At 43.2% G+C, this 19,922-nt stretch overlaps 1 protein-coding gene across 1 annotated transcript in view; it reads left to right on the forward strand.

The window, feature by feature from the left end:
• The window catches only part of ZFC3H1 (zinc finger C3H1-type containing), a 162,035-nt gene that overhangs the window by 37,291 nt on the left and 104,822 nt on the right, over positions 1 to 19,922 (forward strand). The window contains exons 7-12 of the mRNA XM_073620040.1: positions 3,283 to 3,380; positions 10,426 to 10,629; positions 12,744 to 12,902; positions 18,170 to 18,307; positions 19,286 to 19,404; positions 19,489 to 19,632. Coding sequence (XP_073476141.1) covers positions 3,283 to 3,380; positions 10,426 to 10,629; positions 12,744 to 12,902; positions 18,170 to 18,307; positions 19,286 to 19,404; positions 19,489 to 19,632 — 862 coding nt within the window. The remainder of the gene's footprint in view (positions 1 to 3,282; positions 3,381 to 10,425; positions 10,630 to 12,743; positions 12,903 to 18,169; positions 18,308 to 19,285; positions 19,405 to 19,488; positions 19,633 to 19,922) is intronic.

Below are 19,922 nucleotides of genomic sequence, written 5' to 3' on the forward strand. Positions count from 1 at the left end.
AAAAACGTTCCATGTACATGAAGCCTTAGTTTCACCCCTTTTGAACTGCAGATTAATTAACAGAAAGATACAACTGTTACTTAGTATCTTTTTGTACAATGTGGTCTGGAGCAGCGTTTACAAACACTGATTCAGACTGCTTTTTTATAGCTAGAGCTACCAACTTCTGAGTATACTGTAATGCCAGGTTTGATCAAAGCCGACCATTATGGTACACTTTGAGAAGAATCCCAGAAGCAGGGCACAGAGACTGGGCCTGCTACAGACCCCGTGTGTACAATAACTACGTTTTATTGGGTGTGTATAGCATGACTAAAGTCTGCAACTAGTTAAGCAAACTTGTAAGTCCTTTTTTTTTTTTTTTTTTTTTTTTTTTTTATTTTAATATCCTTGAGGCCACCCTTCACACTTCTGTGGTGCGTTACCACTCGTTAAGTCAAGGCAGCCCATTGGGTGTGCCAGTGGACCTACAACTGGACCTTCTCCATTTCATTGCAATGCCCTGAAACACTGGTCTTATTTCTTCAAAATAAATGGTAATAACTTGTTCATGCAGTGGTACCATGCATACCACATAGGCAATTAGATAAACTAAACCGCATAAAGCCAGGGGGATGAAAAAGACACTTTTTTTACTGATCTGAACTAGAGGTCGACCGATATGGGTTTTTCTCTGACCGATGCCGATATTTAGAAATCGCGGCAGCCGATGGCCCATATGATGCCGATTTCCGATATGATGCCTTTTTTTTTTTTCCCCTTCATCTCATAAAATCTAACAGTTAGACCCCTTCCTTTCAAAATGGGGTGTTTTTCAGACGCTTTTGGGCTAAAAATAGTGCCTGTAAAGTGCCTGCAAAACGGCTCCCCTGCAGTCTGTGTGAAAGCCCGAGTGCTTTCACATTGAGGCTATGCGCTGGCAGGATGTTTAAGTCCTGCAAGCAGCATCTTTGGAGCAGTGTATACCGCTCCTCCACCCCTCCTGCCCATTGAAATTAATGCGCGCCGCTGCTGAAGCACCTGCAATGCGATTCGGCAGTGGCGCTTCACGCCACATTTAACCCCTTACTCGGGCGCTAGCTGGTTTATAAGTGCCCCGCTAGCAGCCGAATAGCGGCGCTAAAATGACGGTAAAGCCCCGCTAAAACTAGCAGCGTTTTACCGTCAACGCCTGCCTGCTCCAGTGTGCAATCAACCTCAATCAAGTAATAAGTGATACAGAAAATTTCTTAAATTTAAACATTTATTAAACAAAACAAACCTCCAATCAGTTTACTTGTATGTATAATTTAGATTAAAAAAAAAAAAAAACTCTTAAATAGTAAATACTCAAAAACAGGTAATCAAAACTTTTGGACGTATGGGCTAACTTTACTGCTTAGTGTTTTTTTTTGTTTTTTTTTTAGTTCATTAGTGTATTTTTTCCCAAAAAAAGTGCGTTTTGAAAGACCGCTGTGCAAATACCATGTGACATAAAATATTGCAACAACCGCTATTTTATTCCCTAGGGTCTCTGCTAAAACCTTTTTTGAGGGTTCTAAGTGATTTTCTAGCAGAAAATACAGGATTTTTACTTGTAAGCAACAAATATCAGAAAAGATTTAGTCTTTAAATGGTTAAACTGAGAACTCCTACACCGGAGTTGAGTTCATTGATAAGTAGAAACATTGTATCTTTTTAGCTTCTTTTATCAGACTTGGCAGGCTGCCCAGAGAGGAGAGAAGTTGCTCCACCAAAGACTTCAGGCAACTTGCATTGACTTCTATTACAGAAGTCATTTGCGAGTGGTGCTGAAGTTAGTTATAATGGGCCTTTTTTATCAGCACGATCGGCCGATGCTGATTAATTAAAATAAAGCCAAATATCGGCCGATATATCGGTCGACCTCTAATCTGAACACCGGTGTATTGTTTATGGAACAAAGCACACAGTTGGGTAAAGAACAGTAATACAGCGATGACTACAGAGCCATATAATCGTAATATAAAATTTTATGTTTTAGTGCAGTAATTTTACGCTTAAATGCATGTATACACAAGTAAATTGCAACACTGGCAACTAGAAGAGGATAAAGAATTTTACGCATGTATACACATACGCATTTTTGCACGTGTTTTATGCAAGGTCTTTGTGGAACACTTTACTTGGGTTCTTTCTGTTGGCAAGGTTCTGAGATCAGTAAATTATGTCCATGTGCATGAGACTTAATATGCATTGTCCAGGATACAAATGATGTGTGCAGGCCACCCAGTGGAATAGTAGTACTGCAGTAAGGCACCACTTATAGACCGATCAGCCATACATTATGACCACTGACAGGCTGTGGTCAGGACCTAACAAAAGTGGTCCAAAGAAGGAAAATCAGCGACAGGGTCATGGGTGACAATGCTGATTCCTACACTTTGGGAGCAAAGGCTGATTTTTGTGTCCACAGCCAAAAAAGCCTAAAATGCTTATGTGAGTGTCGGAACCACAGAGCAATGGAAGGTGTCTTTTTTGAGTTGTTGTCTTGGCCTGAATTCCCCAGATCTCAATCCAATCGAGCATCTGTGGGATGTATTGGAAAACAAGTCCAATCCATGGAAGCCCAATTTCACAATTTACAGGCCTTAAAGGATCTGCTACTGGCTGATTGGTACCAGATACCACAGGGTTATGGTAGGTGGTCATTATGAGGTGGCTGTTCAGCTTATAAAGCGGCAGCCTATGCTGCTGTTTCAGGTTTTTGCACTTGCTCATACATTTTCAGTGAATTCAAATTTTTATATTTAAAATTTTTTTTTATATATAACTCCAGGTTTACTTTTACTTTAAATGGTTTGCTTAGACCTAGCCGGTCATACAGGGACTTTCCATCTATTGCCTAAGCAAAATGATATTGGGCTGAGGGCTTTTTGGTCATTCACAGGAAGCCTTGTATCTTTACTAATGAATATGGCTTCCTAGGATTGCCTGAGGTAGAGATTAACATCTTCTGCTTACCCTTCCACCTTGGTCAGCTCTTGACCTGATTCAATTTTTTGTTTTAGCAGTAGGCAGTAAGTCCAGCTTGGCCCAAACAAAGTAAAGTGAAAAACTGGAGTTGGGCTTTAACGTCAAATGTTTATTTTTCCTAAAAACCATGCCTAGTGCAAAGTCTTTTTTTTTTTTTTTTTTTTTTTTTTTTCTTTTTACAAATGCTGCTGTATTTGGTAAATACCTTTTTGTCTCTTGACTTTGCAACTAAAGTAAAACAAATTATTCTAGGACTGTATTCATGATAAAGTGTAAATTTTATTTTAGGGGCATCGCCAACAAGACTACACTATTCTGCTTGTAGCTCTGTGGGACATCTACCCTCTGCGTTGTGTGTAACAGATCAGTATCCCTCAGATATATGGGTAAGTGCCATACTGGTGTATGAGTTGGTCTTGCCATTAGCTTTGTTTTAAAGTATGTATTTGGCTGTGCATTTGGATTCTGGTTTGCTGACCATTTTGGCATAATAGTTTTGTCCTGAAAATCTAAAAGAACAAATGATCAATGTCTGAAAGCTTGTTGTACTTTTGCTTTCTCTGAGATGCCTCTGTGATATTTGGCAGTTCTGGGTCTCATGGTGGCCTTTCGAGGCTGTTCTGTTTACCCGATTTCATTCGCCACCTCTCCAGCACAACATCTTGTGAGCATGTTACATGCAGGCTCCTTCCGTGGAACTACCCATTCTCCTGTCCAGCCAAGCAAAAAATTCCCCAGTTTGGTGAATTTCCAACCCAGCTTTAACCACTTAAGGACCGGAAGGTTTTACCCCTTTAATGACCAGATCATTTTTTTTGCAATTTGGCGCTGCGCTGCTTTAACTGGTAATTAGAGATGGGCCAAACGGACCCCTATGCAGTTCGCACCAGAACGTTCGAACACCATGAAAGTTCAGACCCCAATAACGAACCCCATTAAAGTCAATGGGACCCAAACATCAAAAATCAAAAGTGCCCATTTTGAAGGCTTATATGCAAGTAATTGGTCATACAATGGTTATAGGTGTCCGGGTCTTGCCCTGGGGGACATGTATCAATAAGAAAAAAAGTTTAAATGAGCAGTGATGATTATTATTATTATAATAATAATTTAATTTTTTTTTTTTTTTTGTGAAAGCATACAAATGAAAAATACCTTCCAATATAATGCTTGGGGGGGCCCCCTTAGTCTACCTGTAAAGTGGCAGATCTGTACCATGTCTAGAATCTGCTGCAGCAATAATTGCATTTATGAAGCAAAAAAAGACATTTTCCCTGCAAGCTGCCTTTATTTTGCTCAGCAACAGCTGGGGAGCCAGTGTGTATGATGAGGCCACAATGTAGTGCACTGGGAACAAGATTAGAGATTTTTTAGATACATTCTGGTGTCACTGACTTTGGATAGAAGTAATGGGTGCGTAAAAATTGTTCTTTGGGTGTTGGGTCTTCCCACCGTAACCCTATAGCTGTGTTCTTGATGAAAGTAAGAATTGGCCTTGCTGTAAAAAATTGCAACGATATGCACCTGTCAAACAGGTGCTGAAAAATTGGTCTTTGGGTGTTAATTGTGCCCATGAAACCTATACCAAAAACATTCTTCCAGATGAAATGATTGAACACCCTCAAAGCTAGGCAGCCTCGAAGTTCTGCAGAGATTCCACATCCCAAAAAGACTTGGGGCCCTTTCACACGGACAGGTCTGTGTACGGGTTTCGCTTTGCTCAGCGGGGGATCGCTCTGTCGATTCCCGTTGAGCAGGCAGATGACAGGGTCTGTCTTTGCACACTGCAGGGACCGACCTGTCAGAGCGTTGCTCTCCTCTATGGGGGATCGGATGAAGGCTGACTGACTGTAGAGTCCGTTTTCATCCGATCTGCAGACGAATGGAAAAGTAGGGTTTTCCTCTGTCACACTTTAGCTGGTCGGATGTCAGTGAACATGTCGCCCTTGACATCAGTTGCTCCATAGAACTGTATGGAGCGTCCATTCAAGTCCACCTAAAAAAACTGACAGGCGGACCTGAACGGTTCGCCCGTGTGAAAGGGGCCTTAATCAGTGACATCGGCATCAGGGCTTTGTAGCTGGTAATCCAGAAATGATTCATTTTTATAAAAGTGAAACGGTCCACAGAGTCTGTGGACAGATGCGTTCTATGATCAGTAACGAAACCTCCTGCAGTGTTGAATGCCCATTCTGAAAGCACGCTGGGTGCAGGGCAGCCCAACAACTCAATAGCATACTGGGCAAGTTCTGGGCAGTGGTCTATTCTCATGACCCAGTAAGTCAGCGGATCATCAGCTGGAAAGCTCTCCATCTCTGTTTTAGCCCCGAGGTAATCATCCACCATGTGATGTAGATACTGCCAATGAGATGTGGAAGCTGACAGCCCTGGGTGGCGAGGACTAAAAAAATTCCGAAATGCCTCTTAGGTGGACTTTTTCTCCAACGCTCCTCTCTTGACAAACCCAAGACTCAAAACAACGTTTTCCAACACACTGTAACCTACTGGAGTCAGGAAAAACAATCAATAAAATCCTCTTTAATGTGTCCTCAAGAGATTTTATCTTCTGAACTCTGTGGGGACAGCATGAGTTCTGAGACTTTCCCCTTATAACGGTGGTCAAAGACAGTTGCCATCTAGTAATCATTCTTCTCCTATTTGCCACGTATTCTTGGGTCCTTTCACAGGCTTTGGAGCATGAGGTTGCCAATGTGCCTCAAATTTGTCGAGGCTTGAGAAGCAAACTCCTTGGGGTCACTCAGGATGACAGCATCTGGAACTTCCTCCTCCCAGCCACGTACTACTCCCAAGGGTCCTGGGGTTGGAAAGCCATCGCTTACAGATTGACGCATGTCTTCCTCCTCTTCAAAGCCTATGAAAGTGCCAGAATCCTCCTCCTCCCCTCTCTCCTCCTGTGTGTTCTGTGACATAGGAATGATGGTGTCGAGATAAAGTGGGTCTTGGGAGTAAAGGAAGTCCTCCTCTTCCTCCTGCTGCTCTACCTCCAGTGCCCTGTCCATAATGCCACGCAGAGGCTGCTCCAGCAGGAACACAACAGGGATTGTGTCACTGATGCATGCACTGTCATGGCTCACCATCCCTCTGGCCTCCTCAAATGGTGACAATACAGTACATGCATCCTTAATGATCAGCCATTGGTGTGGGGGAAAAAAGCAGAGGCGGCCTGAGCCTGTCATCGTGCTGTACTGGCACAGGTACTCGTTGACGGCCCTCTGCTGCATGTATAGCCGCTGCAGCATTCCCAAAGTTGAGTTCCACCTGGTGGGCATGTCACAAATCCGCTGGTTTACGGGCAGGTGGAATTCCCACTGAATTTCAGCCAACAGCACTGGCTGTGTATGACCGCCTGAAATGGCTACAGACTTTTCTGGCCCGCTTTAGTACATCTTGCGACCCTGGGTATGTACTTGGGAAACTTTGCACCACCAAATAGAGGACATGTGTCCGCTTTCCCTGTCTAAGGGAGGACCGGAGGTTTGAGCCATTATCAGACACCACCATTCCTGGCTCCAGCTGGTGTGGTGTGAACCACCTCTGGGCCTGTCCCTGCAGAGCTGCAAGAATCTCTGCTCTAGTGTGGTTCCTGTCCTCTAAACACACCAGCTGAAGCACTGCATGGCACCTTTTTAGCCTGACTCTGGGAATAGCCCTTTGAACGCTTAGGGGGTACCTGATGTTCATAGGACAATTCTGCAGGGGAGGGCATGGAGGGGGTAGAGCTCACAGGGCTGGCATCATCCCCACCAGCTGTATGGAGACTTGGGGGCACAACAAGCTGCAGCACCGAGCCCTGTCCTGCATCCTTTCGCGTTACAAGCAGCGTTACCCAGTGTGCTGTGAATGAAATATATCATCCCTGCCCATGCTTGCTGGACCACGTGTCAGGTAAGTAAGGTGGATTTTATGGCTGACTGCCTTGCTCAACAATGCCAGAACATTCCCTTCCACTTGATGGTAGAGAGATGGAACGGCCTTATGTGAAAAGTAGTAGCGACTGGGATCCTGCCATTGTGGTACAGCACATTGTGCGAATTCATGGAAGGGGACACAATCCACCAGGCAGAGAGATTTGCTGTCTACAGCTGGCGGTGTGCTGCTAGGACCTGGGACACCCTGTGCTATACCATCATCCCGGTCAGTGGAGGCTGCTGGAAGGTAATGACTCTGTATCGCAGGGGCAGACTGAAGTGGGTAATGAGGAGGAGGGGGGACAGATTTGTACCCCTTTTGTATGGCTTTTAGGTGCTCTTGCCAACAGGCTGAGTGGTTGGACGTTAAATGCCTTGTTAAGCATGTGGTACCCAAATGGTTGTTATTTTGCCACATTTGATGTGCCAGAGACATAGTTTGCAGATAGCAACAGTGCAATCTGCTGCAGATGTGCTGAAAAAAAGGCCCAAACAGCTGAGCTTTGGGGAGTGGGCCGGGAGATAAAAGCTGCAGAATGTGATGGAATGTGATGTGGGTGGCTGCTCTCCACTCTTTCTTGATGTCGGCTTCCTTGGGCTGCCTCACCTTCAGTTTCCTCCTCTGCTCTATCTGGCACCCAAGTTGCATCAGTGACTTCATCTCCATCATCTCCTCCTCCATTACCACTGGAGACAACTTGGCAATACGCTGCGGCTTGGGGAACATGAATTCCAATTTGTCTACATTTTTTTTTTTTTTTTTTCTCTCTCTCTCTCTCTCTCTCTCTCTCTCTCTCTCTCTCTCTCTCTCTCTCTCTCTCTCTCTCATATCTGAATCCAGTAATGGCTGGGCATCATAAAGAGGTGTTTACACTTTAATTTGAGTACTCACACTACACAGTATGACATTTAAACTGGCAGTAACGCAATCAAAAAGGCGGTGTTCAACCGTCCCTACACTGACGCTATCTGAACTGTCCCTACTCTAGCTATACACTAATGTCAAGATTACTGACATGGTCTCACTACACTGAAACCAATATGAGCTGTCCCTACTTTACATGTATGTATGACACTGTCTCACTACACTACAATGAAACTATCTGAGCTGTCCCTACTCTAGCTGCACGCTATGCAAAGCTAAATGATGGTCCTCATCACTAGACTGACATTAAACTAATATTCTACACTGACAATTGAAGCAAAATAGCACTGAACAGAGCCCTGTTCTAGCTCTCGCCACACCGAAATCACACTGAAAATTGTTGCCATTGAAAGAATACTTTTATACTGTGGGGTGGTAATGAGCCATGATTGGGCACTGTCATGACTTTATCCAATCATGACTCTGACAGTGCTCTGTGCCCTGATTGGCTGAAGCAGTGAATCAGGGCTTGCAATGCACTATTCAGCACCGCAATGCATTGTGGTTGGTTCGCTGAGTGATGAAAGTTCGGCCCGAGCTTTTATGCTTGGGCCGAACCGTTTGCCCATCCCTACTGGTAATTGCGCGGTCATGCAATGCTGCACCTAAAGGAATTTTTTTTTTTTTTTCCCGCCGCAAATAGGAATTTTTTTTTTTTTGTGGTATTTGATCACCACTGGGATTTTAATTTTTAACGATAAAAACGAAAAAAGACCGAACATTTTGAAAAAAAAATTTTCTACTTTTTGTTATAATTTATAAGAATTAATAAGTATTGCACAGCCCGAAGCTTGCTGACAAGTGAAATGCATTGAGGCTGCGCATCCTCCATACGTGACGTTATTTCAGGTGTTTGATCTGGTTTGAACATTTGGCCGTTTGAAACGCACGCCGGCTGGATTCCAGCGATGTGCAGGATTATCAAACAGGCTGGTTGCGTCGGTGCTGACCATAGCACCTTTTAAATGTGACTGTCAAATTTTATATTTTTATATTTTTTATAAAAATAATTATTTATATATTATATCCACTATCCTGGATTATTCTCTCTTCCTGTGTCTCGGTTATTGATGTTTGAGGAGATCAGCTGATGGTTGTTAACCATATACCATTCTTAAGGTGGGGCATTGTGAAAACATGCAAAAAGGGTGGTACCCTATGACACCAAAGGCGCTTATCATAAATACTGTTGTACGTTTGTACACTTTGTGGTGGAGGTGATTGGAGCTTTCTTCAGCAGACTGTGCAATATTAATAATTCTTATAAACCTTTTTTTTTCACCTTTTGCACGCTTAAGTACCGTATTTATCGGCGTATAACACGCACCCCAAGTTTAGGAGGGAATTTTAAGGAGAAAAACTTTTTAAGCAAAAAACTTGCATTTAAATGCTCATCAGTGTCCATCTGCAACCTTGCACAGCGTCCATCTGCATGCTTGTCCAGTGTCATTTGCAACCTTGCCAGTGTCCATCTGCAGCCTTGCCCAGGCTGCAGTTAAACTGCAGTGACTTGTCAGTGTCACTGCAGTTTGAAAATGGCACCGCCGAGATACACAGAAGCTCTTCTTGGCTCCTCGTAGTCCCGCCCTATGATGGACATAACACAGGTCCAATGGCGGGACTGGGCGTGACTGTGAGTGGAGCCGAGCGTCGCCCATATACATACATAGCCGAGTGTACTCGGCTAGGTTCGGCTAGCTCTGCTCACAGTCACGCCCTATGATGGACACAGGGACTGGGCGTGACTGTGAGCGGAACTAGCCGAGTACACTCGGCTGTGTATGTATATGGGCGGCCGGCGCTCGCTCCACTCACAATCAGCGGGGGGGATTGGCGTATAACACGCACCCACGATTTTCCCCTGATTTTAAGGGGAAAAGAGTGCGTGTTATATGCCGGTATATTTGGTTGGTTTGTGGTGTTTTTTTAATTATCCTTTGTTCACATTTAATTATCACATGTGTTAGCGCCTTGATTTTCATTGGTTTGCTTATCATTTATGGCCTAAAGTGGTAGTAAAGCCACCTGTGTGTGTGTGTTGTGTTTTTTTTTTTTTTTTTTTCTCCAGGTAAGCCTATAATAAGGCTTACCTGTTGGGGTACTTGTACAGTTGAGGAGATAGCTACTTTAGTAGTAGCCGGTGATGTCACCAGCCCATGTGGCACTGTCCATTCAGGGCTCTATGCCAGTCGTGAATCCCATATGCATGTGTGGGAGTGACATTGTGGCTCGGCCATTCAAACATTCGGAGCCCACAGACTCCCAGAAGGAAGACCGGGTGAAGATGGAAACTCCGGCAGCATTGACAGTGCGCTACTGGAGTACTTTGTTTGTCTGTCATAGTGTGTTATGCATTATCCTGCAGGGGCCCAATTTTATTTATTTCCGGTTTACTACAGCTTTTAAGTGCACACGCATTAGCTCATGGACAGGTAAAAACTGCTGCATCTATGTTAATTTCCCCCAGTAAATTTGAGGTAGTATCAGATTGCGTGTGCTCCAGTAAACTTTTTAATATACGGTAATGAATTGCAGATTTTTTTATTTTTTTATTTTTTTTTTTTTGTGCTATTTTAGCCATATCTTGGTGATGTCTCAATGTATGCCTCTGTAATCTCTGGAGCTGCTTCAGAAATATCAGTCCCGCCTCCACCACTTCCACCAGAAGAGCCAGAGCAACCTCCTAAGCCTCCTTTTGCAGATGAAGAGGAAGAAGAGGAAATGCTACTTCGTGAAGAACTTTTAAAATCTTTAGCTAACAAGAGGACTGTCAGACCAGAGGTAAGGATTAGATGGTAGAGGAGTTCTGCCCAATCCCTGAGCTGTCCTATTATAAAACTGGTAGAAAACGCTGTCAGTATATATCTTAGATGTTTTAGCATCATCATTCAGTGGTCATTCTTGAATCTCCTGGTTATGTTTCTGCAAAATCCAAAATGGTATAAGGGCCAGTTCACACCACATGCAGTCCAGTGCATTTTTTTTCTGCATCAAAAATGCATGGAAAGTAGATAATATGGTTTTCAATGGCATAGTTCACATGAGTGCTTGCAGTTCCAGTGCGTTCCAGAAAAAATGTAGAACATGCTGCAAAAAAGCACCTGGAACACATTTGGACTGTGTTTCTATGGTATGAACTGGCCCTTAATGGTCATGGGTATATGCCTCAATTATGCTTTTTTTATTTAGAACCCTGTTTTACTGATATCCAATAATGCATCTTTCAAGATATTGTAAGAAAACTTACAATATATCTGCCTAAAATAAATTTTGCATCCTGTAACATGATTTTGCTATATATTTGCATTCTGTTTATCTGTGAGCAAGTTACTAGTCACCACTAGAGGTAGGCTGAAGATATGTTCTGCATGGGCAAAATAAGCAGCTTGTCCCAGGGGCAAATTGATCATTGCACAGCAGCAATATTACATTAAACAGGACTTTCAGGAAAGGTTAATGCCTCAAATTGGCAGTTTTAAAGAATGGAGTTTTAAAAATCTAAGCTAATTGCATATCCTTTAAAGGAACTGTATTTTAGCAGGGAAACGCGTACCTGATTTCTTTCCAGGTGGCAGTCTTCTGCACTGTATCATTTAGACTTGGAGAGGGTAGCTTTATTGCTTTGCTTAGTGCTGTTAGTAAAAAGCATGAACTTGATTACAGAAGGGAACAGATTGATGCCCCATCAGTGGTGGTGTTCTTGATTGTCCACTCACATGCTGAGGCAAGCTGGATACCAAGCTGCATTGCTCGTGAAGTCAATATTTTTTAATTTTGGCATTTGTTTCTGGGTCGCAAGACTGACGCAATAAAAAAATATTCTAATGTTTGTGTACTGTATGTGTAGTTCAACTGTGTATCTTAATCCTGAGAGTTCAGCTTTAACAAAACTGTGTAATCTGTATAAATCCAGTCTCCTAAACCTGTTTGCTCAGTTGTCCAATTTAACTTTTAATATCTGAGGTCACCTAAAAGAAAAAATATATTAAAAAAGAAATCCGCACAACGGGCATTACTTGCCTTCAGTAAGGTGTGTCCCTTGTGCTATTGTGGCCTCCTTTCACCAAAATCTTTCTCCTCTGATCACCCCCACCCTTTCCACTGCAATCTTAATTTTTTTTATTTTTTATAACAAACATGTCATACTTGCCTCCACTGTGCAGCTCAATTGGCACAGAGTAGCCCCGAACCTACTACTATGGGGTCCCCCGGCGGCTCATCCCCACATCTGGTAACCCCCTTGGAAAAAGCGCTTCCCCGAGGGGGTTACCTTGTGAGCACGCTCCCGAGTCCAGCATTTGCGTCTATAGACAGAGAATGCTGAACTCGGCCTCGGCTCTTCATTGGATTTGATTGACAGCAGCAGGAGCCAATGGCTGCGCTGCTATCAGTCTATCCAATGAAGAGCCGGGAGCCCAGGGAGAAGGAGCCAGCATGTCCCTGCCGACTGAAGGTGTTCAGGTAAGTAAAACGGGGGGGCTAGGGGGCCGGTGACTGCCAGGTGTTTTTTCACCTTAATGCACAGTGTCCATTGAGGTGATAAAAACGTACCTTTACAACCCCTTTAATAGAACTAAGGGACAACAGGCACACTGACCAACTATGCCCACTCTTTCCACCCAGCTTTTGAATGAAGCATGATCTATGAGTGGGTGTGAAGTGGACCTATCAGTCTTGCACCCTTCCTCCATTTGAGGATCATGTTTGTCGCAGAAGCTGTAGTCTAACAGCTTCTATGAAAGCAGTAGTGAGGAAGAAAGGATGGGCATAGTCGGTCACTCTTGATGGAATGTCTGTCGCAGCCCTTAGTTCTCTTGGCCCGACTGCATAAGATTACTGTTGCATGTGTTTGTTAGACACATGGTATGTAATAATACATCTTTGTTGTTTTCCAGAAGCCGAGTAATAATCCACCTCCATCACCTTCTATTGTTAACAATATTATGCCTGTGCCAAGGATCACGTTAACAGCAGCCAGTGTGAACTCTGCCACTCATCGCAAGAATAATACTCAGATTGCTAGAGTCCTAAGACCTATAAGACGTGTAATAAAGGTAATTCTGCGTTGAGATTTTTTTTATCCTAAAATATATGCACCTGCAGTGGCATAAACCCTGAGAAACAATGATTGAACACAAGATTTAACTAAATCGTTCTTTTCCCATAAATTATTAGTCAATGCTGTCTGCCTCAGGTATGAGTGTTGTGTTCACTACTGGCTTAAAATGTTTTGTCAGGCTGTTATCTCAAGGCTGTAAAACACATATTATTTCTCGTTCTTTTGAGGGATATAGGATTCTTAGACTTTCGGCCTACGGTTGGAAGATTTTTCTTTTATCAACGCCTGCTGGTTGGTTCAGGCTGGAAATGTGAAATCCTGAAAGTCTCTCCAGTCAGGGTTATGTGCTACCCATGAGACCAACTGAGGATGCTGTCTCAGGCTTGCGCACGCGTACACAGGCTGCACTTTTTGCTGCAGAGAGGAAAAAAGCTAGATCAGGCAGCATCTGACCCTGAGCTGTCCCTGCCCCAATCGACAAATGTGTTTTTATAAATTTATACCTGTTCTGACTGCGCTACATTTCTGGAGGTGTCTCCAGTCATCTACAGCTACAAGTAGATTTAGACTGGCTTTGGAAATCCTGTAAATCTTTCCAGTTTGCCAAGAAGTGTAGTTTTCGAGATTGAGAGTTCAAGAACCTATATTATGAAAAGTATTCGGACACATGCCTTTTTCACGCACATGAACTTTAATGGCATCCCAGTCTTAGTCCAGGTTCAATATTGAGTTGGCCCACCCTTTGCAGCTATAACAGCTTCAAGTCTTCTGGCAAAGCTGTCCCCAAGGTTTAGGAGTGTGTCGATGGGAATGTTTGACCACTGTTTCCTGGCTCGCATTCTCCACTCTGATAATTTCAAAGTCGTTTTGTCAGGGTTAGGTCAGGACTCTGTGCAGGCCAGTCAATTTCTAACTCTGCTGTTCCCACTAAGTTGGGACCATAAATTGTCCAAAATGTCTTGGTATGCTGATGCCTTAAGAGTTCCCATCACTGGAATTAAGGGGCCAAGCCCAACCCCTGAAAAATAACCCTACACCATAATCCCCGTCCTCCACCAAATGATTTGGACCAGTGCACTAAGCAAGGTCCATAAAGACATGGATGAGCAAGTTTGGGGTAAAGGAACTTGACTGGCCTGCATAAAGTCCTGACCTCAACCCGATAGAAAACCTTTGGGATGAATTGGAGCGGAGACTGCGAGCTGGGCCTTCTCATGCACATCAGTTGCTATTGTGAGAATACTGATCACAGCAAGTATAAGAAGCCACACTATTTTTTTTTTTTATTGTGGTGGTTTAGGGGAATGACCGATTTTGCTAGGAAATCTCCTGGAGCAACCAGCACACTGGTGCTTATTGGCACAGTGTCCTCTTGGTTGACTTGGATCGCTGTTCCCAGCACAAGTCCTTGTGTACACATCACCAGGGCATGTCTCATCAGTGGCAAAGAGGGGAACTATAGGGATTGAGGCATCCCAAATGCCTTCATCAGGTAGGGAGCAACCTGGGCGCAACCCCTATGCAATGTATTCCCTGGGAATCATCCAATCCATCAATGTGTTGCTACTCTAACTACATGCACCATCTGGTATTTTGCCTCCTTTTTGGGCCAGCTTCCTCCAGTTCTTTTCTGACAAGGGAGGAATTCTTATTTGCTATTGCTGGGGTACAGCAGCAGCTTTCCAGAATACTTGCCGGCTTGGACCGCCTTGGTAGCAAGTGAAAGCAATGCTTTTCCCCCCCTCTGTAAACCGAGAAGGACGAGACTGTTCCAGCCGAAGGGGATGCAGAAGAACTTTAATCAGAGGACTCTACTCCTGAAGGACCTCTGGGGCAGAGTTGATCTTGGATCCAAAAGACCTTTTTGTACATTTTTTTTTTTTTTGTGGAAGTTTTCCTGATTTATTTTAAGTTGGCACTTCCCGAGTCCTTTTACTCCAAAGGATGTTTGATACTGCAAACTGGGCTCGCCCTCAGAAGATCTTCATTCTGCCAAAAATGTTTGCGCAGCAATACCTATGGAGAGTGAATTTACGCAAAATTATATATGCGCTTAGTTTATTTCAGTAATACCCTCATGTTCAGTGCACAAGGTTCTCTGGTATTTAAAGATGACTGACAAATTGGTAAGGCCTCATTTGCTCTGGTGGGTACAGTCTTACAACTAGAAAATGCAGTGGTAGGTGAGCACCAAAGCCATAAGGTGTGGTCTCCTCACATGACAAAAGGGGCTCCTACTAGTAGCTATACTAAAACCTGGAGGATTTCGCACATGACCTTAGCTTCTTTGTGGACGCTTTGAAGGACTCCATCCAGCAACTTTCTCATTTAGGGGTCTTGTCCATATACAGGCACAGGATCTTATGGCTGACGTGTTTGTCAGCGTTATTACCCTGCAAGAAGTTTGTGGAACAGTTTACCTTTTCAAAGGGAAGGTTTGTTTGGGCCAGCCTTGGATGATTACATCCTGAAGGTGACTTTGGGTGAGAGTACGCTGGTAAAAGGAATGCTTCTTTGAAGCATTAGCGGTAACAATCTCACAATTCCCAGTCCGTTCTGCAAGAAGGCATGGACTTCAAAGCCTGCTGAGCCAAGGAATACATCCTCTTCACAATGAATAGGTGCCCCCTCTTGGATTTGGAAGGGGGGATGGGTGGAGTGCTTGCTGGCCTTTGAGGTGGTTTGGCAGTAGGGGATTATGAACCAGTGGGTCTGCAATATAGTGGCTTGCAGGTACAATCTGAAATTTCGGCAGTTTCCCCCTCTGAACTTTATGCTTTCTGATGTTTCTTTGAATCCTCAAAAAAAATTTGCTCTTTGAGCTCTTGATCTTTTATCTCAAGCGGGGATCATTCTGATCCCAGAGGATGAAAGGTTTCATGGTTATTTAAACCTTTTTGTGATTTCGAAACAGAATGGCTATGTTCGTCCCGTATTGGGTCTCAAGAGACTGTACAAGTTTCTGCAAGTACACATGTTCTGGGTGGTGTCGGTGCAGTTAGTGGTGGCCTCTCTCCAGCAGGGAGATTTCCTGGCATCAGTGGATATCCAATGCTTATGCAGGCGTTTTGATCTTTTCCACCTCACCAAAGTTTTCTGCCATGAAGGACCACTGTTTTTAGTTTGTGGCCCTGCTGTTTGGCCTGTCCACTGCTCCCAGAATGTTCATCAAGGTTCTGGCTTTGGTTCTGGGACTCCTGCTTAACCTGGGGTAGGGCTGGGTAAAAAAAATCGATTTTAAATCTTGAATTGTGTTGAGAGGTCAAATCAATTAAAAATGTAAGCAAATCGAATTTTTTTTTAAATTTTTTTTTTAGATTTTTTGCTGACACCGCACCGGTCCTGAGGAGCTGCGGGCAGGAGTTTTTAGGTGAGGCCGCTGCTTCGGCCTAGTCCGCGAGGACCGGTGCGGTGTCCAGGGGAAAAAAAATATCGATTCAATTTTTTTTTATTATCGCCCAGCCCTTACCTGGGGTTATCTCTGTTATAGGATACCTGGACAATTTCTCTCTGAGGGAGAAATCCGCTTCTCTGCTGAAGACCAATGAGTCTTGCACAGTGCAGACTCCAGAGGGGATCGGGTTCTAAATTTACAGAAGTCGGCCTTAGTACCAACTGCAAGGTTGGTTTAGGACTCGCCCTGGATACCGACCAGATGAGTCATCCTCAGGAGGGTTTGGATGGACTTGCTCAAGACTCTGGTGCAATCCATTAATTTGCTTTATGCATGAGGGTTCTGGGAAAGATGGTAGCCTCCTTTTTTGAAGCAGTGCCCTTTTTTACCTAGGTTCATTCGAGGTCCCTCCAATGTAAAGTCTTGGCTCATTACTTCCTAGATGTGGTATACTGATATTTTTAATTTTATTTATTTTTTTTTTTTTTTATGTTAACTCCTGACGCATGCTCCTTGGCCTCTCTCAGAATGTTAGGACTGTTTGTCTCAAATGATTTAATGGTATGGCTTTTAAAACAGTGTTTTTAGAAACAAGGTCATCTTTGCATCTGTAATTCCTTCTGTGAAAGTCTAGTAAGATTACTTTATCAGGAATAGACGGCATACTTCACTTGGCACGTGTTTTGGGGACTTACACCCTGGAGTTTCTCTTTGGGACAGATCCCCCTCCTTGCAGCTTGACCTGCACCAACATTTTTGGCTTTCATCACTTTGTGTTTCTATTTTTATTTACCAGGCTATTGGTCTCACTCCTTGATTTTTGGACCTTTTTTGTACAAGGGGTTTCCCATGTAGCTCCCCCCCCCATCCATTTTCACATCTCTCTGGGCTTTATTAACTGCTGCTTGAACTAGAGATGCACTGAAATTTCGGCCAAAAATGGTGTTATCGGCATTCAGCTTATAAGAGAAAAGGTGCCGATAATGGCACCGAAAACGCATTGTAATGTTACAGCAAATTCACGCCCATTTCACGCCAATTTTTGTTTCCTTTTCTGCATATGGTTTAGTGTTCATAGGTCATGACCCAAACACATCAAAAATGTAACACAGGTGCCTTCTTAGGCTCCATGCACACTTGAGCTCAAAAAAGCTTTTTCTGGACGCCAGATTGCTGGCAGAAAACGCTGGCTGAAAAACGCGCTTTTAACAGCGTTTTGTGCTAGCGTTTTATGATAAATTTTTAGCGTTTATGGGCGTTTTTAATAAAAATACAGAGGACACTCCAAAAATCCCACAATGCATTGAAAAAATAGAACGCCGAACATGTGCGTTTATTGGCGTTTAGCGGTTTTAGTTTTTTTTTTTTTTTTTTTTTTGTGGTCAGAAAAACGGCACTTTGAACGCGATTCTATGGTGTTAAGAGAACAGCCCATAAACTCCACTGCTGATAAAAGCTAAAAAACATTCATGTGTAATGGAGTTTATGGGCTGTTAAAAAAAAAAAAAAACGCCCCAAACTCCAAATAACGGCCGTTTATGAGCTCCAGTGTGCATGGATCCTTACTATGTTTTCAATGCGTTTGAACTGGGAGGTGCGTTTTTTTTTTTTTTTTTGTTTTTTTTTTTTTGTCATATCTTTGCACTGGAGGCCCTATAAAATAGATGGCAAACACACAAAAATGTCTTATAGCTTATTTATTTTCTTTTCTTAGCATAGTCAATTAAGAAAAAACATGCACTAACCTAACCACAAATAGTTGTTTAAAAAAAAAAAAAAAAAAAAAAGAGAAGGCATAAGTGAATTACATTTCTGTGTTCTGTTTTGTATACATTGTTAGCTGTGTGTTTTTGTTTTGTGTAATGCAGCTTCCAAAGCACAAGTCAGTAGTCGTAACACTGAATGCTTCTGACTCTGATGAGTCGGACCCAGAGCCACCCAGTCCGGGCCTTGGAGTTTTTGGAGGGTTGGAATCTATGATCAAAGAAGCCAGAAGAACTGCAGAGGTGAGCATATCTTTGCAGAATTATTTTGTACATTAATACTGAAAGTTATCCCCTTCCTGGTCATTTATCCCATAGATATGAATAGGGATGCACCGATACCATTTTTTTTTTTTTTTTTAACATCGAGTACCGATTAATTTTTTTTTCAAGTGCTCGGCGATACCAATTACCAATACCTATCGTCTAGGAAGAGGGATGGTTGAGGAGGTGGGGTTGATTAGGGAGTTGGGTGAGGGGGGAAGTAAAGGGCTAAGTGAGGGCAGGGTGGTTGAGGGTGGGCTGAAATAGGGATTGTGGGGTGGGAGAGCTGGGATAGAAAAGGCTGTTATCACTGGGGGGGAGGGGATGGGTGGGTCATTGGGGGACAACGGGGGGGTCGTAAGGGTGTAAGGAGGGCACAGTACAGTGGTCACTGCTGGCAGTGCATTAGGCAGAGCTCTGTCTCCCATCCCTGCACTGTACACAGCCTGAACACAGGCAGAGCTCCTGCTCCCCACACAAACAGCTGAAATCCCATTCTCTGCACAGTGTAGCTGGCTACTAGGTGCAGTTTTGACCTGCGACATTTCATGGTAGGAGCGGCAATTAGTTGCAGTAGCTAGCTATGTACAGTGCACATTGTAGCTGTAAGGGAATGGGATGGGGAGGAGGAGCACTTAATGCTGCTGTGCTCAAGATGAGTACTATGCGGAGGTGCTGGAGGGCTTAGAAGGGGGGTGCCCACCCCTCCCCAGTACGTTGGAGTTCCTGCACCTAGCACTGTTTAGGGTACGTCAGGTTAACTTCCATGGAAGATGCATTCGAAAAATTACAGAGGTGATCTGACGGCCATTTGTAGGTTGTAGTAGGTGCACAGGGCAAGCTTGTATTTTTTCATACTTGTATAACATTTGTATATCAAGCAGAGCGTTTTCTAGCTGTTGTATAACTTTGTAGTGTTATCTTTTAATCGATACATTTTTTTATTTTTTTTTTTAGGCATCAAAACCAAAAGCAACTTCTAAATCTGAAAAGGAAAATGATCCTTTGAGGACCCCAGAAACTTTACCAGATGATAAGAAGATTGAATATAGACTTCTGAGGGAAGAGATTTCTAGGTAATTTTCATACTGTCCAGCAAATATGCTGTTGCTTAACCACATGTTCTAGTCTAAAGTGCAACCTGTTAATTTTGTGTGCAGTCGGGAAAAACAGAAACTCTTAAAAGTGGACCAGACAGTAACAAGTCTATCTCCAGCAAATTCTGATATAGAAGTAGATGGGAACCGTAAACCTGTAAAGGATCCGAAAGTGGCAGAGGCTGAATCAAAGCATACAAAGCAAAAGTAAGTTTGTGGTAAAAATGAATTTGTAGATTGTCGTACAGTCTTTTCTGATTTAATATCTTAACAGTAGACTGTTTAATTGAATAGATGTGATGTTGTTTTTATGACTAGTACATTTGCAGTGGAGTTGTTTAACATTAATTTGGGGGAGAGGGTGGCACATGATTCAAAAGACAGCAGGTTATACTGTTGGCTACATGAGGTTTGGACACCGTTTGCAAATGGATAGAAAACTGGCTAAAAGACTGTGTTAAGTGTTGGGACCCTTACTTTTTAACCTATTTAAAAAT

Source organism: Aquarana catesbeiana, linkage group LG03, assembly GCF_042186555.1.
Source record: "Aquarana catesbeiana isolate 2022-GZ linkage group LG03, ASM4218655v1, whole genome shotgun sequence".
Classification (NCBI taxonomy): Eukaryota; Metazoa; Chordata; class Amphibia; order Anura; family Ranidae; genus Aquarana; species Aquarana catesbeiana.